Here is a 25,278-nt window from a genome sequence, read left to right on the forward strand (position 1 = left end):
ATGCCTGCTTTGCTGAGAAACATATTAAATGTTGCCTCCAATTTCCAACAGGTATTTATTCAAATAATATAAAACAGTATTTTTATATTTATGTCATAGTACTTTGTTTGCACTTTTTTGCTATTGAAAGTTGAACTAAACTTTTTGCGCTTTTAAGTCATTTAAGAAAAATTTCGTTATTTTCCTCCTTCAGTTATACCTATCAAATTATTTAAATATAAAATGAATAATAACAAACATAATTTTGTTTAAGATAATTAAAGAAGTAATTCTCTGAAGTATAATTTATCAATTTTTGCATTATAATGCAAAAATTGTTTTCATACACCATTATTGGTATTTATTGAAAGGTGATTTTTGATGTATAATTTTGACTTATGAAGTTTTCTTTGTTTTCAGGCATTGATAGAATTAAAAAAGAACAAAATTGCAGAAAATTTTGAAAATGAATTCTCAGAAGTGTTGGAAGTTTTGAAAAAAGCTGCCCATTCACGAAAACAATTATTAAACAAATGCCAAGAGCTAACAAGTGAAATTTCTTTGAAGGAGAAAGCAATCTTTGAAATTGAAAAAAAATGTGAAGAAGTTGAGAAGTTAAATGAAGAGTTAAGAGAAGTAGGAATTTTCTTATATACCTTTAATTGTAGAATTTAACTTATATTTTTCCAATGTTAGAGTTGATTTTACTATTTTTTGTGTTTTTAGTAGCATTTAACTTCCTTTCTTACGCAGAAATGTATCTTTCATGACTGATTGAAGTTTCTATTAATTTTTAAATTTTTAATCTGATGAATCTTTCAGTCTGATTGTTATAATGAATAATTTATCTTCTTTTTAGGAACTTATTAAGACTAGTAAGTGTATTGAAAGGCTGGGAGAAAATGAGGTACAATCTAAGGAAAAAATTTTGGAGCTTGAATCTAAATTATTTAATTTAGAAAATGAGCAAGATTCTACTATACCAGAAAAGTAAGATGAACCAATATTGAGAAATAACTAGATCATTTGTTATGTTATTTTAAACTTTTGTTTACTTCTTAATATACCGATTCTAATATAACTTTCTTCTTTCGTTCTATATCAAAAAACTTAAAATCATGTAATAATAATTATTAATAAGAAAATAATGAACTATATTTAGAGATTGAACTTAACAGTGTGCCCTTGGTGCACTAGACTTTACTTGCCATTGGTTAGCATATTTAGATTGTAGCTATGACCAACGTAACATCTTTTTTTCTTTTTTTGCAATAAGTTGTTAATTGTAATAAATATGATATCTTCAGCAAATTTTTATGGCATTAAATTGCTAGCATATGATTCATACAAAAGCACCTTACAAGTTGTTAAAAAGCTTTCTTTTTTTTAAAGAAAATCAATGCTATGAATAAATCATAAACATAAATAAATTTTCATTTATTATATTTATAATGTATCAAATATAAACTTAAATAGTTATATAAAACTTAAATATTATCAAAAAATGTTACAACAAATTCCAGCTTATATATATATATATATATATATATATATATATATATATATATATATATATATATATATATATATATATATATATATATATATATATATATATATATATATATATATATATATATATATATATATATATTTTGTTTTATAACTTGTGATTTGGTTGCATAACTGAGGCAAACAAGTACTTGAAACTTTTCAATCGCTACACTCACTCAGTTTTAAAAAGTATGTCTGCCTTTTTTTGAATCAATGTAAAATATCAATATTTTTTTTTCTTTCTGATATGTACAGTTGTTTTGTTTATATAATTTTTTATAATCTTAAAATTAAGAAGTATGGGAAAAAGTACTCAGAAAATTAGATTTTAGAACTGCTTTGTAAAATTATTAAAGTAATTCTCTCTATTTTTACCTTCATGTATTTTTAATATTATTTCATTCTTTTAGAGAAAAGGCATTCGAACTTGAAGCTGAGAGAGAAAGGAAGTTATTAAATTCTAGAATTTTCCAATTAGAAAGTGATTTAAAGATAAAAGAGACTACTGAAATGGAAATAAAATCTAAATTACTTGAAACGATGGAAGCAATGGAAAAGGTAAATGTATTTTAGAATTATATAAAGAGTTTAAACTAATTATTTACTTGAAATTGTAATGAGTAATCAAATTTTTATGTTATATTATATTTCGGACTGGTAGAAAGAGCGCAAAAAATAAATGGGAAAAGTATCAGAACTACTTAAGTTTGATGCTGAAACTATGTTGATAAATATAAATAAAGTAAAAGACTTTCCATCATTTTTTTAGCTGCGCACTTTCTCTATTGTTAAAAAAAAAGCTTTCATTTTTTTGTATATCACTATATTTTCAGACATTCATGGGTTTGGTATTTTTCTATGTATTCTCTAAGTTATATTTTCTATATCTATATTTCTTTTAGTTGAATTTTAATATTGAAATCTAAGTATTAATTATTTGATTGAATACAATTAATTAAGTTTTTATTTCCATTGGAAAATCATTAATTTCATAGTTTATTCCATTCATCTATTTATTAAACCGTGAAATGTTATTTTAAAATGATGTTTGAATACAATAAAAAAAATTCCTCTTGGAAAGTTGGAAGAGAAAGGTAGATTCCTTTACATCTGTGTTACTATCTGGCAATATAAATTGTTGATGTTAGAAACAGTCAAAATTAGGGCGTGAAAATCACTTTTCAGCCCCTAACTTCCAAGATACTGCAATTATCGAAAAACACTAAATACAAAAGTCATAATGAGGCACTAATTTGACCAATTGAATTTATTTTTCTATATTCAATATTAAGAAAGTTATAGCGAACAAAAAATTTCAACTCCCCATTATTTCCATAAGAGAAATAATAAATGGGCCATTTACGAACTCGTTCGAGATTTTGAAATCTCTAATAATGTATTCCAAGCCAATTAAAATCCGAACAAAACTACAAAATTACTCTAGTTATCCTGTTTACATGGTCAAAGCGTTACACACACACACACACACACACACACACACACACACACACACACACACACACACACACACACACACACACACACACACACACACACACACACACACACACACACACACACACACACACAAAATTTTGAACGAAGGGTGGTTTTGGGTTCTAGGGACCATGATCGGTGAAGAACTGAAGGAAATTTTTTTGAAGTCTTTTCATGAGAACCATTGAAATAGGTATTTTTCCTATAAGAATCTATCTTAAAATGGGTTATATTTAAAACTCTGAAACTTAGATTTCGTGCCAAAAATATAGTTTGCTTGTTTTAAAAGGTTATAAAGCATTTAAGTTATTGCATAAAAATTATTGATTGTAAGCTAAATCTGACCAGGTATAACTAGCCATATTTGCATACTACTCATTTTTTACAACCATCCGGTTTACTAGAAATATGATTGTGTTTAATTTCATTAAAGTCACTTTGAATATCTAGATATTCATGATTATCTAAACAAAAGGTTTTAAAAATTAAATTGTGACAGGCTATAAAGCCACTTATTTTAATCGCCTTAAATCTGTTCGTTTTATTATAGTAAACAAACCATCTAAATAATATATATATATAATTTTTATAAACTATTTATTATAAACTATCTTAAAGGAGACAAGATCTTGACATCGTAGTGTTATTAAAAATATAATTATATTTTTGTCGAACCTTTACGTACTGTAATTTCACTTTCTTGTTCTTAATGGAATGATATTATATATCCCATGATATTATATATCATTAAAAATACATGTGTCAGGATTATTTATTTTACAGTGCATATTATCTTTTGTGGTAATATAATTTCATTTTCTGATATCTCATTTTAATTATATACATAATTAGTAAAATCTTTCCTCCTTAATTTTCAACAATGGAAGAAAATCATACAATTAATTATTTGATGAAATTATAAAACCGATTTGAATTTCATTCCAGTAACAAAATTTATTGTAGAAAATTTCACAAAAAGGTTTTTTAACTGTTTAAATTCTAAAAAAATTGATCCCAATTTAACTGGAGTAATTAAGAAGACGATTTTGACATTTAAAAATGGTGCAAAAATTAGTTATTTGCTTTAAGATTTTCTAGTGTCATCGTAAAAAAATGCTGAAATCACACTCAATTTTTAGTTTTTAAGTAACATTTTGATAAAATTCTTAAGTAACATATAAGCAGGCACTTTTTTTTATTAATAGCAGATTATCAAAAAGGCAAAGTAGACAACAACCTAAGTGCTCCTTTGGACTAGAGATATTTTTAGTATTTTCAGGATTATCCAATTTTGTGCTTTAAGTTAATTTACAATTTACTCGAATGTATTCAAATTAAAGTATTTTTTTTTTAAATTTCAGAGTATTACATTCAGGATTATACCATCTATTTAAATTCATTTACACGCTATTGCCCTCTCCCCCATCTTTTTGTCCCTCCCGGTTTGGTTGCTGGAATGACTTACGATTTAGACCCCTTGACAGATTTTGCATTTTACTGTTTAAAACATATTAAAACGATTTATAATTTTTTAAAAAAAATATTTAATTTTAGACTACCGTTAAAATAAATTTTTCATAAACGGTATGTCCCAAAACAGAGGTGCAAGTTTTATTTCCTTAAATATTGCAATTAGACATATACTTCCGATTATGAAGCTGCATCAAACAAGGAATACTAGAATATATGAAAGTACTTTGGCTTCTGAAGAAGCTGATAACAGAAAGTTACATATAATAAGTTGCATATATAAGTTTATATCCCTATTAGGTCTAAAGATTTTTTGTGTAAATGTAACCTTCGATATGTATGTTTCTCTATACTTTAAATTTTTGTTTTCAGCTTGAAGAAAACATGGAAGCTTTGAGAGTGAGATTAAAACAAGAACTTGCAAGAAGTCAAAATATTGTGCAAGACAGGCATTCGACAGAAAAAGAAGTTCGGGAGAAAGAAAACAGAATCATAGATTTGGAAAATACTGTCACCAACTTAAAGCAAAAGCTAGAGGAAACAGGGAAGAAAATCAACTCGTATGAAGTAATGAAATGCTTCACAGAATTAAATAATAGTTTAGGCATATATATAACTTGTATCGAATTCCTGCTTTGTAAAATTTAAATAATGTAATATCTTAACTTTGATAAATTCATATATCTTCGGCAATATTCAGCATACGTTGTATATAATCAATTGATTTTATACATTTATTTTCATACATGTTTAGCAATATATCGAAATTAATGGAAAACTTAAATGATAGCTAACTTTAAAAGAAATGAGGATAGACTTTATATTTATAATTTTACATGTATATTTTATTATCATATGAACCACGGCAGTTTCAAAATTCAATTTTTAAGTGAAACATGTTCTAATATTAAAAATGTGGAAGCTCCTTTTTTTTCTATGAAAAAAATAGCATTAGTAGTTAATTGGTAAAAATGAAATGTATATTGTAAAATGATGAAAAAATGAAAATGTTGTAAAATGATTCAAGTGTTTATTTCAATTATTAACATTTTTATTGCTCAAGAAAATATATATAATGTGCAATAGATAAATCAACATTTTTCTGTTGTTACAGTTCAATAGAATAAAAATGAATGCTTAAATATTTTTAAAAATTCTCATTTGTGTTGATGATCATCAAGTCCATAAAAATGATTTAATAGTTTTTTTTCCTCCTTGAATTCTTTTCAAAATAATTGTTTCATTTTTTACAGCTTTTTAGATTATTAGGAATATTGCAAGTTATTATCAACCATTTTCATCATATTCTTTTTTATGTAAATCATTACATTAGTAAATAGGCATAGTTCATATACAAAGCGATGATAAAACTGACGTCCATTTACATCGCGATACACGTGCAAAAGAGACAGAAATTTGTCCTTCCGATCTTTTTACTATGAAATTTTGATAAGGATTTCTTTGACACGTGTAGACTTAGGAAAGGGAAATTTAGGATTCTTTAAAAGAATGTTGCAAGCATTAGGGATTTTTATCCCTTCGCTCTGAGAGTAAGAAACTGCTGAATTCAGCAGTTTTATAGAGCGCGTATAGAGTTAATTAAATAAAAAAAAAATAGGAACTGGATCAGGAAATAAAAAGAAAATTTCAGAATGAAGTTAATATGGGATACATTAAGATAAAAATTAGGAAATTAATTAAAATTTAAATTAGATATATATAATGTGTAAGCATATAATTTTTGAAGCAGAAAGTCAGTTTCGAAGACAGTGAAGACGCTTTGCATTTTTAAATTCGCTTTAATCCCTTCCGGGAAGGCATAATTTATTTACAAGAGGCGCGGGCAAAGCACGTCCGCTCACAGCAACAGATTAGGTAAGAGAAGACAGAAATAAATTATCCCAGGTCTTATATAACAGGAGATATCGATAGGGAAAATATTTTTTTCGCAGTGCTAATATACTATTAAGATTCTGATAGGGATCTTCGACATATGTCAATCACAAGCAAGGGAAACACAGGGATCTTTTAAAAAAGAATTTGTTTAGATCAACAATTTTTATCCTTTTACTCGGAACGTGAGAACCGCTGACTAAAGCATTTTACAAAGCTTCTCTTGAATTAATTAAATAGAAAAAGTGGAATGGGATCAGGAAATAAGAGAATATTTTAGAATGACTTTGATATGGGCTAAATTACAATGGAACTTTGGGAATTAATTTGGAATTGAAATTAGAGTTTAAAATTGAGTTTAGAGTTAAAACACACACACACACACATATATATATACCCAAGATCAAGATTTCTTTTATTAAATATGAATAAAGTGCTATATAAATATGTACATTGCGACATTTTTCAACATTTCATTTATCTACTTAAACGACATTAAATAAAAGTATTTACTTCTTTTAAAACATTTTTTAACTGGAAGTATGTACTTTTTTCTAATAATATAAAAAATAGATATTTACCAAATTAAAATGATCATCCTGTAAGTATGTATATAGAAGCTCATTCATAACTTGTTTAGTTTTAGTTGGGAATTTTCTCTAAATTTAGCTGATATAGTATCTATTTTATTCTCATGCAGAATCTGTAGCTTGAGAACAAGAAATATGAGCAACTCAGAAGTTAAAGTGAAGTATATATATATATATATTATAATAATAATAAAACTCATCTGGCTGTTATATTTTTATTACAGAATAGAGTAGCCAATCATCAGCAAAAACTTATTTCTTTGCAAAAATTGTACCACAGAACTCAAGAACAAGCTAGAATACAAGTGGAAGAATTCAGAGTTGTTTATGCAGAAAGGGATAAATTGAATTTGTTATTAGATGTAAGTAATATTTTACGATTTTTCATTAATTTTAACATTTTGAATGAAACCCTTTTATGTTTTTAATAGCTAAAAATGAACAGAAGTAATTATAATTTATTATAATTTTTAATACAAATCTTTGTGCCTGATGTATATATATACATCATTATATTATATTTATATATTTCTATTTGGACTAATAATTAAAGAAAATTCGCGTATTTATGTGCATGTTGGTGGTCTACAAGGAATTAATTGGCCTACAGTTATCCTAGAGTGACAAAATTTGACACAAATATATTTTGCATAGGGTTTTGAATAGAGTTGCCAACACTTTACTACACGAAGAGTGGCAAATCCAAATCTTGCGTTAATTTTGAGCCACCCTTTATCTTTCCTTTTGTCTTTTTTTAAAAACAATCAAGTACGTTTAATATATTAATTCGTTTTTAAATATATATTTCCAATTTTCTTTAAGGGAATACATTTTTTCGACAAGAAATAAGATTTTACTATTTCATTTTTTTTTTGTTTGTTCATGGTAGTTAATGAATAATAAGATGTAAATATTAATACTTTTTAACATATTTTTATTAATAGATTTTTTAATTAATTTATTATTCAATAGATTATTAAACAAAATATCATTAAGCTTTCAGCATTTTATAGAAAAGAAGATTAGAATCTACATGGGAATATTTTTGTAATGATGGAATTAAAAAATGCTGTAATGGTAAAGTCATTATTTTTAATATTTAATGGAATAATAATGCTCCTTTTGTATTAAAAAATGTATCCATTATTGCAATATAAAAACTGTCTCATTATTTATTTTTTTCTCTTCTTTTTTTTTAAATTTTATTTTAGAGAAAAGATGAAGACATGAAATCTTTGAATGCAAAATTAGTTGATGCAATAAATGATAAAGAGTCAACTCTGCAAAGGTATTTGAATGCTCAAAATCAAAAGCAAAGTTCTGATGCTAAATGTGAAAATTTAGAAAAGCAGATACTTGAGAATGATAAAGGTGAATTTTAAACATTATATTTTGTAATATGTTTTGAAAGTTGTTTCAATATTTTTGCTAACAGGCTGTATAAAATTTGATAATATAGCATGGAAGTTTTCAGACCTTTTGTATTTTTTAAGAATAATTTTATCATGTCCATTCTGTTTTACTTCATCTTTTTATATATATATTTTTAAAAACTTCTTTTTTTTAAAATGTAGTTTTGTTTTTTATTTTTACTTGGATAACTAGTTTTCTGTTCCTTAATCTTTGAAATTTTTTTTTGTTTCAATTTGATGACATGTGATTTAATTTTTTCTTTTCTACTATATCTATGCACTTAGTATTTTATTTAATTGCACAATATTTACAAACTGTTTTATTTAATAGTATGGCCTCTGCAGTAAATATTTGTATTGAATTCTACAGCATAAAAAATTCCAAGGCAAGTAATAATGTATTAGTAGTTAGTTTATTTAGTTAAGTGATTTTTATATTTAAAAGTATATTAATATAAAAAAGTAAACACATAAAATTTTTTGCCAGAAAAATTTTGTCCAAAAATATAAATATCCTTTAAAAGATGTATGATATGAAACTCGTTTAATATTAGGACAATAAACTTATTTTGCATATATAATGTAAACAATTTTGGAAGTAATTTATATACAAATATTTTTTTTATTCTGGTTAGAATTTTAACTCTTTGTAGGCAAAAAGATTTATTTGTATTGTAAAAAGTCAATGTAAATACAACTGTTTATGAAAATCAATAATAATTTTAATTAAAAAAATATGAACGAATATTTAAATCTTTAATTATTTCATGATAAGTCTGAATATTGAAAATATATATTATAACCCAGAATCAAAATTAAATAAAATCTTTAATATAACCATAATTTTTTTATCAGCAAATTTACATGTAACAAGTAAAAAAAAAAAATTTATGTGATCTTTACCAATCAATACCTATAAAGCTGTTATGTAATATTTTATATGAATTTAAAATTCCTTGGACGAACTTTGAAAGTATATCATTTATTTACAACCGTGTCATTTTTTGGTAAAAACATATGTTCACTGATGAAATATACTACCACTAGACGAATATAACAAAATACTGCGTTTGAGCTGTAACAAAAATTAAAGAAGTCTACAATACACCTGGAATGTAATACGCTATACGCTTTAAAATGAACTCGGTAACAAAGTTTGCCAATGACACACTATGTAGATCAAGGAAATATATATATATATATAAATTCATAAATTTTTTTGAAGGAAATAGTATTTTATCAAGGTTGTTTACAAATGAAACTTTTTTTTTCAAACTGAAAAAAATAAGGTGTCAAATAGATTTTGTTAATAATTAATATCTGATTGTTTCATATATATCTACTAATAGCAGCAGTATTTTTAAAAATTAAAAATAATGATATATGTAGGTATAATTAAATTTAACTTTTCATAAAAGTTTACAACGTAAAAAAAAAAGAAGGGAAAAAAAAAAAAGAAAAGGTAATAATAACATTTATTCATTGTGCGTAAATTTTAGTGCCATGAATGATATATTTGTATTTCGAATAGAAACATCTGTTTGAACCACAAATTAATTATGTTTTCTTCTTCTTTACATTCTACAGTTATTATGAGACTCAAGATGCAACAGGCACAACATGATACAGAAGTATTGTCTTTAATTAAGGAGAAAGAATTATTGGCAAAAGTATGAATATTCTTATTACTAGTTAAGAAATTGTGAATTTATATTTATTGATTGATAATATAAAAATTTTATAGCTTTTTTGAACATTTTTAATACTATAATTTTAAAGCGGAGAATTTGTTATTCTAGAATTATATTTATACGGAAATTCAGCTACAATCCCACTTCTGACATCAAATGTTATGGAACTTCTTTCACTAACTCCGTAAAGTCAACGGGTTCGCTTTGTAGTGAGTGTATAACGCAATCAACAACAAGAAGCGATGACTTTTATTCACACGAAGACAGGAATACACAGCAGCACACTTAGAATAAACAGTAACCCACAAATAATAATGGGTGGCTAACAGCAACCACAACACACAAAGCGGTCAAACAGAACTCAGCAGGAGGAGGGAATCTACATGACTATTCCCTTCGGTCTCTACAAACGACTACAATTCTCCACTGTCTCCTTGCTTTAGCTGTATTCAACTGCCGACTCACTACTACACGACTGGCAACTCCACACACGACACGATGCTGCTTCTATAATAAACTCCAGGATAAAAATCAGGAGTTCCACACAGCGCTAGCGCTTCTCTGGACTGATTCTACTAATTCGAGGTTGACTCGCTATGCGACTCTAAACCACTCGACGACTGACTTCGGCTTGGATTGCCGGCCTTTCGCAGTTTCGGGATCAGAGCAGAGAATGTTCTCGAACAATCAAACATATCAACTTCTGTTGGCCCTATCGCCAAAATTCTTGAAGATTCAAGTATCATCCATTTTGTCGCCAAATTCGTAGTCAAGCCAGTGTGTCATTGATCCTTCATCCGATCAACATCCAATAGAGCTGATCGTAAAACAGTTTTTCCAACGATGGAACTAACTGTGCTGGGAAGCAACATTATAGATTCGTAACAATATATTTTAAACCAACTACCGTTACGGTTTGCTTATATTTTTATAATCAGTTATTCTTGTTTAATTAGAATATATATATTATAAAACTCTTAATGAAAAAAAAAGGATTTATATTGAGGCCCCATTTTGACGCTACCTGTAATATATTAATACATAATTTATTTATCAAGGCTTCTGACAAACCTGTTAGTACATAATATTTTCATACATTTTAATAGATATAAAATTTTAACACGTTTTAAATATTGTTTGCTGGTATGAAAAAAACTGAAACAATTATGTCGTTTTCAGTGATAAGTTATCTATAAAGTAAATGTACTAGGTGATAGCTTTAATTAATATTCTTTTTTAAGAGCATTAATTAAAATCACTAACCTGTCTTTATAATATGCCATATTTTTTGTTTGTTTCTTTTCATTAGAATATCCTAAAGATGGAATCAATTATTGAGAAACATTCAAATGATTTCAAAACGAATGAGAAAGAAAGAATCGCTTTGCATCAAGATCTAAAGAAAGCAGAGCAACAGATTGAGAAGCAAAATCGAGTGATAACTTGCCTAGAGGGACTGAAAACACAATTGTTAAGTGATATTAAAGATTTAACAACTAAGGTACGTAATTATTTTCTAAAGAAGTTAAACAATTGTAAGTATTCCTTTATAACTGCATATGTAAATGTATAACATAAGGTATATCTATGTTTTATTGATCTTAAAATTTAAAAAGTATATATATATATACAAAAGATATTAAGATTTATATACTATTTATATTCAGAAAAGATTATAAATAATTTTTATATATTCTGTGTTAAAGGAAAGATAAAAATTTCATAAAATATTAATAAAAGAAAAAAAAATAAGACATTTAACAATTCATTAAGTCTTTAAAGTCTTAAAATCTTTAGTCTTTAAGTCTTTTTTTAAGTCTACTTTTAAATCTTTAATTACTTAAAAATCAAGTTTTCAAAGTAAATAAGGCACTATTTAATTCATTTATAAAATGAGTATTTTTTTTAAACGGAGATTTTGAAAGCTATTGTCATTTAATTAGAGTCATTAGACATTTTTATAAAATTAAGAAAGAAAGAAAAAAAAAACCTTTAAGCAATCGTTCTTTTTTTTTTTTTTTTTTTTTTTTTTTTGTGGTTTGGTGGAGATAAAAGCGCGTAAGTTATCGTCTTTTTTAAAAAAGGAAATTTATGTACTTTGGGTAAAAAAACGTCTTTACATTCATAATATTAAAAGCAATATAAAACAATTCCTGATATACAAAGAGAATAAAACTTTTAAATTATGCACTTCATAAATAGCAATTAAAGTTCAAAGCTATGTCTAGAAACATCATCGAATTTTGTAAAATGTCAACATTGGCAAGACTGTTTAAATTTGATGCGATTTTGAAAAGTTATCTCTCAATATAAATTGTATTATTTTTGCTATATCTCTAGTAAAAACGATACTACTTTTTGTAAGGAATGTATTCACATTTAAACTTGATGATTTTTATTTAGACGCACTTCTTTGAGAAAAATTTGCTTTTTAAAAATAATGAATTGAAAATCTCATTATTAATGCAATAATATTAGTATTGCTAAACATTTCTTAGAATGGTTCAAGTTTGTAGAAATGAATTTTCAATTGCATTTTATGAAAGAGACTAATGGCAACTGTTCTAAGTGTACTCGGAAATTTCCATTTTTATTAAAAGTGGTTCTGTTATATAGATTTGATATTTTTGTACTACTTTTATTATTAATTAGTTTTTTTATGATCACAATGGTATTAAGATAACCATTTTTATTTTTATAAATAGCTTGTCAATGTACATAAGGATATGGAATTCTAAGATTTGCTGTTATAATTTTTTTTCTTTACAATTTCCTATTAAATTTTGAAGTATTAAATGGCAGTTTAAAATTTTAAAATTAACCTTATTTTTATAGATTGAAAACCTCAACAGTGAAATGTGTGCCCATGAAGATAAAAAAGCATCAATGGAAGCCAAAGTAATCGAATTAACAAGCAAGCTTACTCAACAAAAAGATATTTCTGGTGGAGCAATTGCAGACAGAAAAGTATTTTGTCATCAATATAAAGAAATGAAAGTATGATCATCCATTATATAGAAAAAGAATTCATAATCATTTAATATACACATTCTATTTGCCAATTCTTACGCTTCTTCTTCTTCTTTTTTAATTTCAGGAAAACAGAGATCAGTTGAAGCAAAAGATAGCTGTCCTGGATGGTTATGTGAATGAATTAAATGAATCTCAGATTTCTCAAGCTGAAGAAATTACTGTTTGGAAGAAAAAATGGCAATCTCTAGATTTACAAAATAAAAACCTAGTAACAAAGTTATCAAAAGAAGAAGCAGACCATTCTGCCTTAAAGATTAATCATAAGCAACTGGAAGAGCAAATTCAGAGTTATTTGCAAACCATTGTCACAAAAGAGAAAGAAATCAAAATCTTGCAATCAAAATTAAATTATGTAAGTTTAATTAATATTGTAAATATAATTTGCTTATAGCTTATAGAAAAAAAGAATTGGTTAATTGACTATCTATATTTATCCACATATATATATAAGGTAACCGGCGATATGTACGGGCGAAATCAATCATCCAGAATTCGCGAAATTGTGTGTAGGACTTCATAGTGGGATAGAAATTTGTTTCAGAGGGGGGAAAATGATCAAATTATGTCACTAGCAGAGGATACCAAATCCAGGAATGACACATTTAGTCAAACGTTGACCATTTGTACAAATTTTAAACAGTTTCGCAATGGGAAAGTATTGAAAACACCTATGCAATTTATACAATTTTAGATACTTTTGCATACAATACAATTACTAAAGTTTTACATACTTTACGATTTTTACACACTTGTACAATTTTAACAGCAACAAATAATGAAACATAAGAAAATTACAGTACAACACTTTCCGCACGATCATTTTCAGATACATGTGAAATCACGAGATGGCACGTTCTACAACTGCCCGAAGCACAGAATGTAAAATGGTGTTTTTAAAATCAGGAAAATTTTTTGGATAGTCACTACTTACCAGATAGTTCAAATTCTCCCTCCATCAAACATCGCATTGTTTAGGACCTGGAAAGGTAGCAAACACATGTAAAACAAGATGCCGGGAATTTTTTTCGGTTTTATAACAATTAACGCGTGATATCGGATACGTTTACATGTTTTCTACGAGCGTTCTTGATACAACGTATTTGGTGGGACCTGAGTAACAGATTCTCATCCCTTCATACAGTCCCTCATACATTTTCATGATTTACTAGTTTCTCCTATAGGCTAATATGAAACAGGGCCTTTTAATTATGGATACCCTGTTTATAACACACACACACATAGAGAAGGAAGAAAGATAACAATAATACAGCGTGCAAGACATTTTACACTGAATATTGGGGGGAAAAAAACTGTTTTATGAGAAGAGTATAGAATTTGCTAATTTATTTTAATGATTGTACATTTTTGATGCCTTAAGGAATTTTTCAACCTTCTTTGGCTCAAATTATTATTTGTTAGTAGAAAAAAATTGAAATTTTTTTTAATTAGAAATACTTTATATTTTGAGATTTCTTTTATTTATTGCATGTTAATTATGAATTATTCATTTGAATTCAAATCATATTGCCATCTAGGCTTCATCAAACCCCCTCCAGTCCGAATGCTTCTTATTTAAATGTTAAATATTCGGCTTCTAAAACATCCATCCACTTTCATGTGAATGATCTTATTATTATTTTCAAAAACAAAAACAATTTACTGATGATATTTGTAATCGCTTTAATAAAAATACACCAACCTAAACTACTTTAGTAAATTTACAATACTTTTATACAAATGATAGTAATTGATTATAATTTCTAAAGAATGTGATTTTTTTTCAGGTTTCAGAAGAATGTATGTTATTACGTTCTCAAATCCAGCAACAAAAGAAAGAATTAATATCTCTTGAAGAAAAATTAAACCATTCGGAAATTGCTGTAGCTAGGGAACAAGAATCTTACAATACGCTGAAAAATGGCACTAAGTTGCTTCATTTGGAAATTTTACGTTTAACCGGAGAGAAAAATTCTTTGATGTGTAAAGTGAATGATTTAGAAAAACTGAAGCAAAGTTTCACTTATGCAAAACAGGAACTTCATCATGAAAGGTACAAAAATTCTGCACTTGAGAGAGCAATGCAACACCCACTTAATGTTCATAGATGGAGGTTGCTGAAGGTAAGATTTTTTATAAACATAAATTATCCATCATTATATACTATTAAAAAAAATTAAAGGATGATCCATTTTGGGACACATATTGTAGAGGAGAATCATTTTTAGTGATTCATATAATATTATTCACAAATATGGTAAGGTATAAGAAGGAAGTAGCGGGAGTCGTCTCCCCATACTCTCTAATAAAAGTGTTATCCCAGAGAACGCCTTGCGTAGTATTGGCGAAAAATTGTTACGAAATATTAACTTTTGGAGCGAATTTGTCATTTTTACTGAAAATATCGTGTCATCTTTGGTGAGATATTTGGCGATTAATCCCTGGATGCGTTAATAATATTCAAAAATTGAATTTGTGTTTAAGACACTGTTCACGCGAATGTCGCTTAACGCCAAACTTGGCAATCTAAATTACGGCAACCCCTTTACCTGCCTTTCCGGTCGAGTCTTTCAGGGGTTCATTAGAACGTTGACCCGCATTGGCTCCCCAGCCCCCGCAGAAGCTGTAAACAACTTCAGTTTGTAAGGCTTAACAAAGCCAACTACAATCAGCCATGTATTACATGATCTACTCACCGCAAAAGGAGTGTATATAGTGTAAATAAAGAAGTTTAAGCAAAAGTACAATCCACTGCTCACTTCGAATCACCAGACACGTTTCTCTCAACTGATTGAAACTAAAATGTGACACAGAACTTGTATTGTAGTCACAAAATTCCATGCCAATTTTTATTAATTTCAATCATGGCATTTTTGAACGATCATGTTTACATGTTTCTGAAAGTACAGACCGACAGACCGTCAATTTCTTGTCGGATTTGACTCAAAATTTGATAGATATCTACGTTATAGATGTTAAATTTACCGAATTTTATCGATCTAGCCGTCTTGGTTTTATTATGGTTACTTCGAGTTATTTGGTTACCATGGAGTGATTTTATTTGAATTTTTAATTAAGCTAATTCTGGCTTTTTTTCTTTTTTTTTTTTGCAATTGCATCCTAAAATATTAAAGCTCAAAAATAATTTTCATATCATCTTAAAATTCAAAAAATTATTTTTTCAACGATATCAAATTAATAGTCTTGTTAAATCTTATCGAATTTGGAATTTTTAAAAAAACATTTCTTTGCTATATTTAACACTACATTACATCAATTATTGCATAACCGATGTTGCAGGACGTCACTCCAAATTTGGTGTTTTATACTTTGTATTATATCTGGAAGTGTTTATTTCGAGAACAATAATTTAGCTCTTTTTTTAATAATTAACTGATTCTGAAATGGATCTAGAACATTGGTAACATTTGAATGTTAAGGTGTGTTTCAAATTTTTAGGGACACCATATAAAAACATAAAATCGGAATAATTTTTACCTAATATCTGTAAAAACTTCTTTGAAAAACATGAAAAATTAAATATAATAAAAAAATCTAAAGTAATTAAATAAATATCAATGCTAATAAAAGAAGAAAATAGAAAAAAATGCCAAATTTGTGTTTCAAATTTTTAGGGACAGCTAGATGAGATGGTATATAAATTCAAGTTAAATCTTTATTATTGCTCATTTTTATTTACTACCAGTTGTTTTAATAACTTAAAAAGCTTATATTGAAAACGTCCACGTTAGTACTTAATTTATGCCGAAGAAATATGGCTAAAGGTAAATGGTTATCAGATCTTGAAAAAGGCCAAATAAAAGCTTATTACAACGAAAAAAAGTCTTTGAGAAATATTGCAGCTCTCATAAAACGTTCAAAACGTGCTGTGGAAAATTATGTGAAGCAGTTAAATGGGAAATCAACTGAAATTCAAAAGCGAGGACCTAAGCCAAAGCTCGATTCACGTACCCGCAGGAGAATTATTCAGCAATGTGTAAATGGAAAATCACCAGTACGAAAAGTAACAAAAGAATTGAAACTGGGATGTTCTTACACTACTGTTTGGAGGTCAATCAAGAGCAATAAAAACATGAAATATGCGAAAAAGGCTTGCAAACCACCACTTGCCAAACAACACAAATTATAACGTTTATCCTGGGCAAAGGAATACATGCATTTCAAAGATGAGTGGATAGAAGTCATGTTCAGCGACGAGAAGAAGTTTAATCTAGATGGGCCAGACGGTTGGAGATATTACTGGCATGATCTAAGAAAAGAACCAGAGATTTTCTCCAAAAGGCAAATGGGCGGTGGATCTGTTATGATTTGGAGAGCTTTTAGCTTCAATGGTACATGCTAACTGGCATTTGTGAATGAAAGAATGAATTCTGATCGATACCAAGAAATGTTACAAACACATTTACTAATTGCAGGACCTGAAATATGTGGACCAAATTGGACTTTTCAACAGGATAATGCATCTATCCTCAGCTCAAAATCAACAAAAAAGTGGTTTAGAGATAACAATGTGAAAGTTATGGATTGGCCAGCTAGAAGCCCCGATCTAAACCCCATTGAAAATCTATGGGGTCTTTTGGCAAGAACAGTTTATGAAGGAGAGCGCCAATTTGATTCGAAAATGCAACTTCAACAAACAATAATGGATGCTTGGTATTCTCTGGATCCAACACTTCTTCAGAACCTAATATATTCCATGCCAAACAGAATATATGATGTCATCAGAAAAAATGGTGCTAATATTGAATGGTAAAAAAGTTTAATTTGAAATTTTGAAGCTTTTAATTCCACTGTCCCTAAAAATTTGAAACACAAAATTTGTGCTACTCTTTTGTTTAGTTATTTCAAAGTTGAAATTTATTTGTTTAATCTTTATTTGTTTAATCTAAATTATCTTACAATATTTATTTTTGTTATTTATCTAACTTTTTTCAGAAATAAATGTCAAATATTTATTATTTACGCTTTTATTTTCATTTTTATTGGTGTCCCTAAAAATTTGAAACACACCTTAACACAGGGAAGCGCGTTTATGAAAACATTTTAAACTCAGTTATTGATTCCAGCAAAAGTTAACTTAGATAATACATTTCTTGTAGTTCTATTTAAAACTATCAGTTTTAATATGGTTTGTTTTAATACTGTCTGTTTTAATATTATTTTTTTTGTGATTATTCCTTGGCATGCGATTAATAGTAACCGAAAATCGAATTTGTGTTCAGATGCGTTTTTCTCATCCGATTGAAACAACTGACAAAACTACAATTAGTCATAGCTGGACAGACAAACTTTGTCTGAACAAATTTTATTCAAAATTTTATAGAAACCTGTAAATTTGGTGTAAAGACCATATACCATATTTAAATCGTCTGAGTTATCTTTGACATAGACAGACAAACGAACACTTCCCAAATATGTGTTTTTTGAACTCAGAGAAGTCTGAAACGTGGATATTCATTAAAATCTCGAGTTCGAATTTCTGGACGATTACATTACTTTCTCTATACTACGTATGCGAGAAAGTAAGAAAGAGCCCACTCATAAATAAAGTTACATTTTATTTAGCTTTTAGCTCCGAAATTATAAATACACATGGTCAGATAATAACTTTGAACATGCATGAAGCATTGAGTCTATTGGAATATTAATGTGCTAGAGACTACATGAGGTCTAAGAATTTTACTTTTGTATCTCTGAACCATCAATATTTATTTCTAATAATGTGGACGTTGGTGCGCCATTTAAGACTTACTGGTAAAGGCTATCATTTTACCTCTTCTAAATATGATACTTACACTAACGCGGGATTTTACAATCTCACTTTCCTCAAAACTGATAACGCGTCTATTGTCAATATGAACTATAAAATAGGACTTGTCCGAGAAAAGAGTAATTCTTTACCCCCCCCCTCTCCAATTAATATGTTCTGCCTACTTGTCAATGGCAGTAGGATTGCTTGTATTTAAACTTGCAACGTAGAGTCGATTTTAGCTGAGCTGCTGTTAAAGAATAGCTTTCATATTTGGGTTTTTTCTCGTGATCGGTATTAAATATCGATCCTCATGATATTTCGATACTCTTCTATGATCTGAGCCTGGCTTTCGGTATGCTTTTTCCGTTTCTAGAACATGGTACCAGAGATAGAAAATCGCAATTTTCGGAACTCCTGCTTTTACGAATTATGCTCGGTTCCTTTCTAAGCAATTCTCTAGGTTTTTGATTCTGTTAAATGATTTGTTTGGACCTCTCTTACTGATAAAAAGTAGTCAACGCATGTCGACAATTTCTTCTCGCATTTTGTCATTAAGTATTGATGAAAATCAAATTCCATTTTCGACCAATAATGAGTTGATTTAAATAACAGACAAATTTACATATTCCGACATTTACAAATGCGGACATTTTGCAGTTTTATTTCTTCTTTCATTTTCTGAAAAGACAAATTTAATTACAACATTATTTCATAAGAAATTTGAAAAATCCTTTATCTGTTTCAGTAATACATTAGTAAAGTTTATACATGCATGTGTATTTAATGAACGTCGTTAATATAAAGGCAAACTATTAAAAAAATTAAGTCAGTCTCTAAATCATTTGCACTCTCTATAATTTATATTGACAATGTATTAAATTTTTTTTAATGTGTCATTAAAAATTTTTGTACAGAAAAAAAAAAAATAGTCACGCTGTAGTTAATTGAACCGCAATTTTTTTACAGTCAGTCCATATATTTACATTACAGAAATACATTCTACATTTTATACTGGGTTTTGTTATTTCTTGCAGTTTCATCAGCCTTCCACTTCTAATCAGAAATTGGCCTTTATCTTTGATTAGTAATCAGTTTTTCACGGAACAATAGAAAATGCAGTTGAGGAACTTAAAAAACAATCTTTAGCATTAAAGTCTGAAGTATCAAATAATAAATATTTTTCCTTCGTTTTTTAAACTTTGATTTTTTTTTCTTAGGCTATTTCATACAAATCTATTTTATTTTGATTGTACTCAGTTTTCAATCTTTTAAAAAATGAATAGATTTTTTTTTCATATGCAATAATTAAATGATGCCATTCATATTTTTAGGGCACTGATCCAGAAAAATATGAGCTAATTGAAAATTTCCAAACAGTACAGAAACAACTTCTCAAAAAGAGCATTGAAGTAGAAAAGAAAGATAAAAAAATGACAAATATGGTTAAACTTGTGGATCATTTCAAAAACATGAGTTCAAGGAAAAAATATTTTGAAGAAAAATATACTGAAAAGGTGAATTACACTCAGTTGCTGAAAGAAAAGAATGAGAAAATAAAAGTATGTATTTAAAAAAAGTCTTAATTTTTTTAAATTACAACACTTAATAATAAATTTATTTTCGTTTTTGAGTTTAATCAAATGAAGCATTGAATTATTACATATTCTGTTATTAAAATAATCATTATAATTTCTTTCATTCGTTATAGCCGAACCAATAGCAAATGTATGAATACAATGTATACACAGTCTTGGAAAGTTAAGGTATAATCTATTTTTTAACACTCCGTAGTAAATGAATAGGAATAAAGGTAACAAATATGATTTATATGAATACTTCCAAATCTACAATTTTAACATTATCACTGGAATTATTGTTCTCCCAAATGAGTCGCTTATCCAATTCGTTCAGAGGGCGGCCGATCGAAATGAAATGAGTTTAATATAGGGATTAGAAAACGAAGATTTTTTTTTTTTTTTGCCATATAATTTCGTTTATTGCATAAATTAGCAAGACTCAAGCATCGATCTAAATGAAATATTACGCAAAAGAAAAAAATAAGGGTACTGAATTTAATTTAGAATTTAAAATTACATAAACACAACTATTGCTGAATTCGTCAAACCGATATAGACAGAAATAAAAATAAATAATAAACTGTATGACATAAAAAAAATAGTTTGATACAATCGATTCTACCGCGTATCCACAAATAGAAGATGCTACTGCTAAAAAGGCTTAATGACTCACAGACTCCAAGATCAGTTTCCTTTCAGAGTTACTACTGGTGGCCCAAGCATTTCAAAACCCCGCAGAATAATAGCTCCCTAGCACTTTTATCCTGAAAAATGATCATTTTAGATCATTTCTCTGCGATAAGAAAGCAAAAATCATAACTACGATATGACAAAGACATCTTCACTATCAAGAATTGCATACAAGATCCCTTGTGTGTGTCGCTCTTAACCCATGACAGAGAAGTGCTCATCTACATTGGGCAAGAGCGCATGTTTGTTTCTTGGACCAGATAGCAATAAGCCTCTGTGCTACTCTTCAAAGTTAATCATAGATTTATTCTGGACAGTGATTCAGGCCATGTGCTAGAGAAAACAAAGAATAGATATCATTAATCTAATAGTGTTGAAAGTCTACTGAAAGAAATAGAGAAGGTGGAATCATGCTTTGGTTTGGAATCTCTCTAGGTGGTCACAATGATCTTCTTGGAAGAATTTTCACCCCTGGGAAATACAGAAGTCCTCGCTCGTTATGTCGGACCATATGACAGTGTAATTCATTCTGGACCTTACCAAGCTAGTCCTATTTAGGAATATTTTGGATAGACTGACCAACCCAATCTCTGGATTTTTATTCGGTATGAATATCCATGAGACTACTTAGAAAGATGAGCGGATGCTTCAAGTGTTCCTCCGAGTCGTTAAATGAACTTGAATAAGTATTACTCTAAGAAAGGTCTGAACCTCTCATTTTGGTGTTGGATAGTTTATTTGAAAATATAAAAATCAACGCCACCAATGCTTAAGCGACATGAAGCATGGGCAGAATACATCTATTGTTAAAACTCATTTATCTATTTTTTGAAACTAATATAAATATTTTTATTTTTTTCTATAATTCTGTACTTTTGTTTTAAAAAACATAATACAGTAAAAATGAAATGTAATGTCGTTTAAAGCATCAAAGTTATGTCTTCTGTTCAGCTAAAATAAGTAATTACTGAAAACAATATGTAGTGCATAATAAATTTGAATCAGTATAGATATTTTCAATACCAAACTCAAAAAGATGCAATAATTTAATTGTAAATTATACTTGATGGGAAAATCATTTAAAATACAATAAATAGCTGTTAAATGAAAAATTTCCTATTATCACATTCATTTACTTACTAATTATGCACTCCCATATAGATTATACATTAACTTTTGGAGAGCAGTTAATATATAAAATATATATTATCATAGCATCTATTCAAATTTTGTTACGTGGGTCACACTATATTAAAGAATCTTTTTTAAAACTTCAAAAATTTTAAGTTATTTGAAGACTTTTGCAGTAATAATTCATACATAAAATACATTTTCAATAATTTTCTAAATTATTATTCATTTTGATCATTCACAGAAAATTTTAACATAAAACGAATAACAAGATTAATCATAATTTTTTTTAGTATATATTTTTTAGAAATACTGCATTAATAAATTCTATGCATGAAAAGTAATGCGACATATAAGTCAAATTTTGCATTACAATTACTTTTGTGAAATACAAAAATGTACCTTTATGGATTTAACTTCATACTTTTTTTTTTTTTTGTCATTGTATATACTTGTTGAATTACTGGTCTTTTTTGAACTAAACTAAGCTAACCAAGAATCATTAAAAGGAATTAGTTAGATTCATTCATAGATTATTATTATTTTTTTTTATAATTCAAAGAAAAAAACTAAAGTAGAATAAAATATAAATTAATTTCCCAGATACAAAAATCCCATTATTGATATTTTTTTAAAAACTACTAAACAAAACCATCAACTAATATGGCTATATATACGATTATGTTTTTATATTTATATAACATAATTTTGGCAGATGTATGGCCGGAAAGATGCTTTTGGAATAAATTTCAATTTATTTTTTTCATGGTAGGTCATAATTTGTATATGGAGAAGAATGTGGTGGAAGAAGGTGGTATTTGGATCAGGAAATAAGAGAAAATTCTAGAATAAAACAATATGGGTTAATTTAAGATAAAAAATAGCAAATTGAATAAGATTTAAATTATGTTATGAGATATCATTAAATATATATAATGTCTGCTTTCAGAAATGGAAAATTTGCATACTTTTGTACATGCACTAGGTGGTTATAATTTCAACAAAAAAGGCCGAGAAGAGAAACGGAGAAGTTTATTTTTTACAAAGGAAAAAAAAAAAATTCTAATTCAAGTAAAATAGCACAGAAAAAAAGAAAATGAAAATTAACACCAGAAAAGAATAACTAACAGAAAAACACCGAACAAAAAACTCTAGAAAAGTATTTTTCTTACTTAAAGCATATCACTCATTTGCAGAATAAAATTGTTCAAAAGTGATTTCTGAAACGATCAGTAGTTATATGTTTTTTTTTTTTTTTTTTTTTTTTTTTTTTTACAAAAGTAACTTAGGATCTTCAAATTTCCTACCACAACTAATCAAATTAATATTAGTGTAATTTTAAACATGAAGAATTGTTTGAATATAAAGATGGCTAATTAGACTTTTAACATAAAATTGCATTATTGACTTTTTTAATTTTTATTTCTAGGCTTTATCATTTGAAATAAATATGAATGAAACATATATGTCTAGTTATCAAGCAGAAATATCGCGTTTGAAAGAGGAAGTAAGGAAAATGAAACTAAAGCAATTCTTTCGAGAGAAACGAAAAATTGCCCCAGCTCTGGTAAGATATTACTGATTGTATTTATAAGATGCCTTATTTTTTTGTAAATATATTCAATTTGCAATATTTATGAATTTAAAAACTCTTTTTTGTAATTTCTTTTCAGGTAGATAAATCACAATAATCGATTTATTACAGAGAAATTTACTTATCAATTTTTATGGAATTTTATGAATTTTACATGATTTGTAATGATATTTTAAATGGAAAACTGCTAAAAGGCCAAATTATTGATATTCAAATGTTGACTACTTTATTAGCTAATGAACCATTGTTCTAGTTTATCAATTTTATACTTTTCTAAATTTTTATATAGACTTATACATCTTGCATTATTTCATACTGGTTCTTTTTTTTTTTTTTCATTCATAAGAATTAAAAGTAATCTTAAATCAAATCAGACTGTTTCTCTTTCAAATAAAGTTTAAGAAAATAGATGGATTATAGTTAAGAAATAAGAGACACTGTAGTTCTAGTTACATAAATAGTAAATATGAAAAGAAAAAAAAAAGTTAATATTTACTTATTTTATTTTAAACTTAAGAAAAAACTGAATTTCAAATATGCAAATTAACATTTTAAACTAACTGCTCACTGATTTGAAAAATATATTTAAGAACTTCTTATTTATCCAGTTTAAAGTAAATTTCATAAAATATGATTGTTCATGATGCAATAATCATATCATTTTTTTTAAATTGTAAAAATAGCATTTTTTAAAAAAATCTAATACTTAAAAAATCAATATTTCCATCACAATAATTAGAAATATTAATCTTTTAAACTCATTTCATAATATCTTGACTTTAATTCTATTGTTTAATACTGGACTGCTAAAGTGACAATTTCTGGAAATAATCCTACAAAAAGAATTGCCATACTGCCCCCCTCCAAAAGTATATTTTTAATGTAGAGCTGATGCTTTGCTTGGTATATTCATTTTTTTCTGTAAAAAAAGGATGCAACAAAGAAATCATGATTAGTTCAAAAAGGTCCAAAGACCCACAGTGATTGGTAGTAGAGTCTTGATTCTGGGTCAGAGGGTTCCAGATTCGAAACCCGAAAGATAATTGGTAATTTTCAATAATCTTACAATACAAGATTTTTTAATGCTTCTTAAATATTTTAGGTTTACAGTACAGATATTCATATATTTGTACTGTAAACCTAAAATATTAATATATTTCATAGATTTTTTTTCAGATATCAATTTAACAGCAGGCTATAAAATTCCTCAAAAATTAATGCTTAGTACAAAGAAATCTCCTTTTAAAATTCCACTAAGCTAGTATTAGAATTTTATGCTGTTAGTTGATTTATTTTATACTGCTATACACATTTTAAATTTTCCAGAGAGAATTAACAAAATAACACTCAAGTTAGTATACAATGTTCCTTATTTACAACCAGTTTTATGGATATAG

At 27.4% G+C, this 25,278-nt stretch overlaps 1 protein-coding gene across 1 annotated transcript; it reads left to right on the plus strand.

Annotated features, from left to right (window-relative positions):
• On the plus strand, nucleotides 1–24,073 carry LOC129962319 (cilia- and flagella-associated protein 58-like). The gene is made up of 15 exons (XM_056076064.1): nucleotides 1–51; nucleotides 400–615; nucleotides 839–969; nucleotides 1,944–2,091; nucleotides 4,873–5,067; nucleotides 7,208–7,345; nucleotides 8,195–8,354; nucleotides 9,983–10,065; nucleotides 11,396–11,587; nucleotides 12,922–13,083; nucleotides 13,184–13,471; nucleotides 14,904–15,239; nucleotides 20,221–20,448; nucleotides 23,717–23,854; nucleotides 23,961–24,073. The coding sequence occupies exons 1-15, from the start codon at nucleotides 1–3 to the stop codon at nucleotides 23,976–23,978; spliced, it is 2,484 nt and encodes an 827-aa protein (XP_055932039.1). The 3' UTR covers nucleotides 23,979–24,073.
• The last annotated feature ends 1,205 nt before the right edge of the window (nucleotides 24,074–25,278 follow it).

Source organism: Argiope bruennichi, chromosome 2 (genome assembly GCF_947563725.1).
Source record: "Argiope bruennichi chromosome 2, qqArgBrue1.1, whole genome shotgun sequence".
In the NCBI taxonomy this organism is placed as follows: domain Eukaryota; kingdom Metazoa; phylum Arthropoda; class Arachnida; order Araneae; family Araneidae; genus Argiope; species Argiope bruennichi.